At 34.8% G+C, this 6,000-nt stretch overlaps 1 protein-coding gene across 6 annotated transcripts in view; it reads left to right on the forward strand.

The window, feature by feature from the left end:
• LOC149539847 (uncharacterized) overlaps window positions 1–5,682 on the forward strand; it is a 190,568-nt gene extending 184,886 nt beyond the window's left edge. For 4 of the 6 annotated variants that reach the window (XM_089801030.1, XM_089801029.1, XM_089801031.1 and 1 more), the window contains exons 12-14: window positions 607–765; window positions 4,279–4,551; window positions 4,646–5,682. In XM_089801030.1, coding sequence (XP_089657156.1) covers window positions 607–765; window positions 4,279–4,551; window positions 4,646–5,125 — 912 coding nt within the window. In that variant the 3' untranslated portion in view covers window positions 5,126–5,682. The remainder of the gene's footprint in view (window positions 1–606; window positions 766–4,278; window positions 4,552–4,645) is intronic. The other 2 variants (XM_089801034.1, XM_089801033.1) reach the window with 1 other exon arrangement.
• The last annotated feature ends 318 nt before the right edge of the window (window positions 5,683–6,000 follow it).

Below are 6,000 nucleotides of genomic sequence, written 5' to 3' on the forward strand. Positions count from 1 at the left end.
TGAAGTATTAGTATTATGATATTATCCAGGTGATATGAATGGAATAATAGGTTCTGCTTATTCGAAGGTAATACCCCATGAAATATCCCAGTGAATAATCACATAAACCATGACCTGCTTTCTAATTAATGTAACAAACATGATTATTTTAGTAAAATAATTCTTGCATCCCAGTGATTTAAAATATGATGTATGGAGTGTCATGTTGTTAAAAACCCTATTTCATGTGAATAATATTGCATTCCTGCCAGATACTTTAGGGACATCAGATTGTGTGGAATGTGTAATGTTGCTTATTTTTAATGTCAAACCATCCTGATGTATCAAATGCTGACATTTTTTCTTTCTTTTTGTTGAATGCTACTGGTGTGCACAAGCTTACAGTTTTATGTTTTTATGTTTTATGTTGTAGACGTGGTTTTGAGTATCATGTCTGCTCTAGTAATGCCAAATGGAGAAATCTTTTCCAATCATCATTTTGCTTTTATCTTGCCACTTATTATCTTGTGATCATGGTCAGAACTTTCATCAATTATCTCTTTGTAAACCCTGCTGCTGCATGGTGTCCTGATTCTTATATGTGGAAGTACAATTTACTGATAACAGGCTCGGCGTAAGAGGAATTTTGTCGAGGATAAAGAGAATGAAATGACTGAAGAACCAAGGCGTTTCAAGCGCACCCGCCATATAGAAATTCCTCGAACGCCTGATGGGAGGCCTGTGCTTCCACTTGCTCTAACTGATAGAATCACCATTTTAGATCTTGTAAGTTGTTTTAAACTACTAATTTTGTCTATTTACAATTTAAATTTATCCTTAATTATTTTGAAATTTTTCGACTTATTCTTCCAATGCTTTGTTTCAGCCAAGGCTAGCTAAGATAGGTTATTGTAATGTATGCTCAAGTTCATAAGCTGAGTAGTGTCACTTTGGTGTTCGTCGGCTCCATATCATACGTTCTATGGACCAAACGTTTTGTTAACAGTGAACTCAATACTGGATTCGTAAAGCATTCAACAGTTGCTTTGTTTAGCATATGACATATACTAGTATGTGCTCTTGGGCAAGATTAAACCATACCAACAATAACTGTATGTAATTAGAATTTTAATAATATAATTAATAATTATTAGTATAGCAATTACGTGCTATAGATAGTTTATTTAAAGTTAAACATATGCAGGTCAGGATGTCTTCAGTTTTGGTTCTCCATGATACTATCCCCAAAAGATAGCAAAATTCTAATAAAATGCTTGCAATTTTAGAAAATATTTGGATATCTGGTAGGATATATGAGTCCATATACTTGCCCCAGGTAGAAGAATGATATGGCCCATAAATTGCATCCTCAGATCTGTGGAACAAGCATGTACCTTGGTCTTATCAGATAAGCTCAGATACAGGCAGCCAATTCTCCAAGGCATATCAGGTCTTCAATTTTTTTTAAAAAGAGAATGGGAAAAGTGTTAGGTTTGCTTCTGTATTGTACTGCCCTCCAAACACATGACTAAGCTTATAACATAGTGGGGTATGTTTCTCATCCTATCCAGATTTGTAAATATCTGTAGTTGCCATGGGTTCAAAAATGGTATAACTGAGATTTTTATGCTTGTAACTTTAGACAAGTCTATACCCAAGTCATATCAGGTAGGCCCAGATGCAGGTAAATCTGCCTTCTGGAGTCATATCTGGCCTTTTAACAACTAAAAAGAAGATAAAAACATGGTTTGTAAGGTGTACACTGTATATACTCAGAGCTATGGTTTATGGTATATGCTCTATGTTGCATGTGTGGTGCAGATGAAAATGATTTTGGGGTGAAATTTTTGGTTTTTATAATGTTTTCCAGCAGAGACTCGTATGCAGTTATGGGACTTTCTAAAAGAATATGCTTCAATAACAGAATTCGCATGCACACTTCTATAGGTCAGTTTTCTTTTTTTGATCAATTTCTACATCAGCTTGTTGCTCTATGTATATGCTGTCAAAACAGACCTGTAGCAGCTGCTCAGTTGCTGTATGATCCATCTGTTTGATGTGCATGGTGTACCCTATGTGCTGTTGCAAGAACTGCAGGATGTGGAGCTGACCCGATGCCATTAAATTTAATAGATGTAGAAGAACCTCTAAGCTTATCATTTGCCTGCATAAAGTGATAAGTATTTAGTAGGTACCTGTGGTGTGCCTTTATGTTCTGTGGCAAGAACAGCAGGATATGGAGCTGACGTGATGCCTTTGCATTTATTACTAGATGTACAAGAACATCTAAGCTTACCATTTACCTATATAACTGAATTTTTAGGTACCTTTAGCAGCTGCACAATTGCTAGTATGTCTGTTTGATTTGTTTGGTGTTCCCTCTGGCCAGTCCTGAAGGCCGTGGAGCTTCCTGATGCCTTTGCACAAGCTCAAGATACATAGTTGAATAATTAATAACTACTTTTATGAGCCTACACTTTTTCTGCTTTCAACAATTGCTCCTTTAGGTCCAATTGTGATTATAATCTTACTAGCTTGCTATAGACAATTAATGACAAGCATCATAGCTACCTTAAAGAATTTCCATGCATTACCCTAAAGTTCTAATGCTAATGCAAATTTTAAGCTTTGAGCTTGGTAAAATACAAGCCAGTATAAAACCAAACAAGCTTTTACAAGTAAGCAAAATTTCCAAATTACTGATTTTTTTTGGAGGATACCTCTTAATGAATATCTATGATGAAATTCAAATAACAAATAGTAATGAAAAATGAAGCCTAGTTTGTTTTACCCTCCTTTTACACATTTTTCTAAATAAATAAATTCCCGCTTCCTAACTGTAATTTTGATGGACGGGTTTTTACATTTTAGTTTTGGCCTCAGATTCTAGTTGATTTGTAAACTGAATTCATTTGATAATTTAGAGCTTAGGAATAAATCTTTACAAACAGTGACTTGCCACATCTGTAACATAATAGAATGAGTGAAGCATACTGTCATTAGAAAGAACAAAAGCTCACCTTAGATTCCAAAAACTGAAGAACATATTGATAATCTTCAAATCAAACTCTTCTCAATGTTAAGAAACTCAAAACTAGATGCCTTGAACCATGCGCTCTGGAGCCCTTCAGGGTTGAATGTAAAAAGGTAATGAATTTTAACAACCAACTCAAAGGATTGCTGATAGGTTTTGTTTTCCAAACAATTTTTTAGTTCTATTGATTTCTCCCTAGCAAATGTGCTACCCAACATCAGCTATAATAATTATTTCTCGTTGTTCATCTCACAAAATGTGCTCTAAAATATCAGTTATCGCAGTGTTTTCTCATGTCCATGTCTCACATTCCGGGTTGATTGTTTTAAGAACTCTTAGCTTTCATTTCCTTGTGATCCGCTTGCACTTGATGTATTCATGACTAGTAGAAGCATATTTGTTCTTCCAACTTTTTAACAGGTCCATAACCTATATATTACCTAAGGAAATAATGGCTTTCAACTCATTGATAAATAATTTAAATTATGTATTATACGTTTCTTGTTTTACCGAAAAATAATGGATCTGAGTTTTATGTTAGGTAGATAATATATTTTGTTATCACTTGTCTATCATCAGTTCTACAAGGCTAAAGGCTTTGTTAGTGCTATCCATGGATAATGTTTGTAGCAGGGTAGAGAAGCTGGTAGACACTTGTATGATGATACCCTAGGAAATCCCTCTTATGTAATTTAGATTTATATAGTAAAGAGGAAAAATTTCTCTCTTGACAAGAGCATATCTAGGCCATAGTTACTAGGAACATTTAGCTGGCAGTAATGCTTTGAACTTAGTTTCTGCCAAACTTTATACCTAAATGATAAGGTATTTGTGTTTGTGATTCAATTTTGTTATTTAAAAGTGAGATTGTGAAGATCAAGGTGAAATCTATTGTAAGAATTTCTGTTTAGAAAATCCTATACCAGGCCAGGCTAGAATTTGACAGTAACGTACCATGGGTTATTATCAAAACTTAATCATTAAATGAAAGAAAAGAAAGAACAAAGATTTTAAAAGATTTATTTTGAAAGAATCACTTCTGTACAAACACAGCTCTATGTTGCTATAGTTCTTTAACAGATATAATGTCCTTCCCAGCTTGAGCTTTTGAGCATATGACTGGACTATAGATTTAGAGTCTAATATACAAGTCATTATATCTATAACCTTTGGATTGTGATTGATCTTATATTAGATTTGGAGTCTACAGAAAATGCTTGTGAGCCCAAAGATCAATAACACAAAATTTTCTTGTTTGTGACTAGGGGACAATTGAATATAAACGTGCTGGTTTTCATACGGACCGACATGTCTTTCCTATTGGCTTTACATCTATGAGAATTTATGCAAGTATGGTGGATAAAGTTCAGCGGACAACATACACTTGTACGATTCGAGATGGTGGAAGTGCAGGTCCATTGTTTCGAGTAATACCAGATGACAGCCCTGGAACAGTTATTGAAAGGGATTCAGCATCTGGTGCATGGGCCATTGTTGCTGGAGCTAGTAGTAAGATTCGGGGAATTGAACGTCAAAAGGTTTGTTGCTAAGTTCTAGACATCATTATACTAATCCTTTTCCCTTGGGCTTATATATAATATAAAGCTATGTCTTATTTTTTTCTTGATTCAGATCACTATCAGTGGCACTGAGATGTTTGGCCTCTCACATCCTACAGTCATTCAGCTTCTTAGTGAGCTTCCTGGAGCAGAATATTGCTCTACTTTCTGCCCCGATTATCCTAATTTTGTCTCTCAATCTCAAAGACAGTCAATTGGCACTGGCATCTCAGTTAATCCTTCGATACAAGATGATTCTGAATCCAGAGACAGAGATGGAGAAAGAGACAATGAGGTGAAGAGAAAATCAACAGGCAGCTTTCAGTCAGAACAATCAACATCTGATTCGTCTGAGGAATTAGATTCAAGTGATTCCTCTGTTGATGGGGAAGATTTTCATGAAGGTGTCACTTGCAATTCAGATAAGATAGCTGAAGAAAAAAACATGACAAGAAGAAATTTGTTATTGCCTCCGTGCACTGCAAGCACCAGAGAAAGATATCTTGACATAAATGCAGATCCAGAGGAAGAAGAGGAACTGGAATCATCATAATCAACTAGACAAATTATTTCATCCTATCTTTGTGTTCATTGAAGCTTATAAAATAGTTGTATTTGTTTATATTAATGGTGGCAAGCTGCAAGTTACAGTCTTATTTTCTGGCTTTCTCAACTACAATGATGTCATATTGCCACAGATGGATACCAAGTCACAAGACGATTCAATTTCATCATCAAAATTGACTCAGGGAATTGATTACTACTTCGTACATATCTGAATTTTATGTTTCCACTGCTTTTCCATGGTTTTGTAATTGCAGCATTTTATCTCTATCAGAGTCATTATGCTTGCAGATATAGTTACAAGGTTTAGACTCTGGGATATTAGTGCTCTAAATATTTATTTGTGGCCACCATGTATCCCCAATCCTTGGTACATTACCCAATTTACAAAAGCACATTTTAAAAGAAGAAAATTCAATACAAAAGGATAATATTATTTTGGCATTGTAGATGACACATCAGACCCTATTTAGGTTCTGTGGAATCTAAACCCTATGCCACGAATGTATTATTCTTTAAATATTGTAAGATGCATAATTTTGAACATTTTCCTGTGCTTCAGCTGCCGAGCTTTTCAGTTCCATTTACTATAATTTGCTAGTTGAGAATAAATATAATTCTCCCATTGCCTTTGCTTAAAAAAAAATCATAGCTTTCAGAAATAGCATATGACATGCCATCTGAAGTAGAATGATGGTTGGGGTTATTGAACTCATGAAATACTAAATGTGACCTACAAACAATGCTATTGCAGATAATGTATAATTTCTATACTAACAGCCTGATAATTGATTTTGTAATTTGATATTCGGTTTGATGATGAGATCTCATTCTATATGCCAAAATATCAGAGCTGAAGATGAA

This window comes from Cupressus sempervirens, chromosome 9 (genome assembly GCF_028749045.1).
Source record: "Cupressus sempervirens isolate cs-2001-9-10 chromosome 9, ASM2874904v1, whole genome shotgun sequence".
NCBI lineage: Eukaryota > Viridiplantae > Streptophyta > Pinopsida > Cupressales > Cupressaceae > Cupressus > Cupressus sempervirens.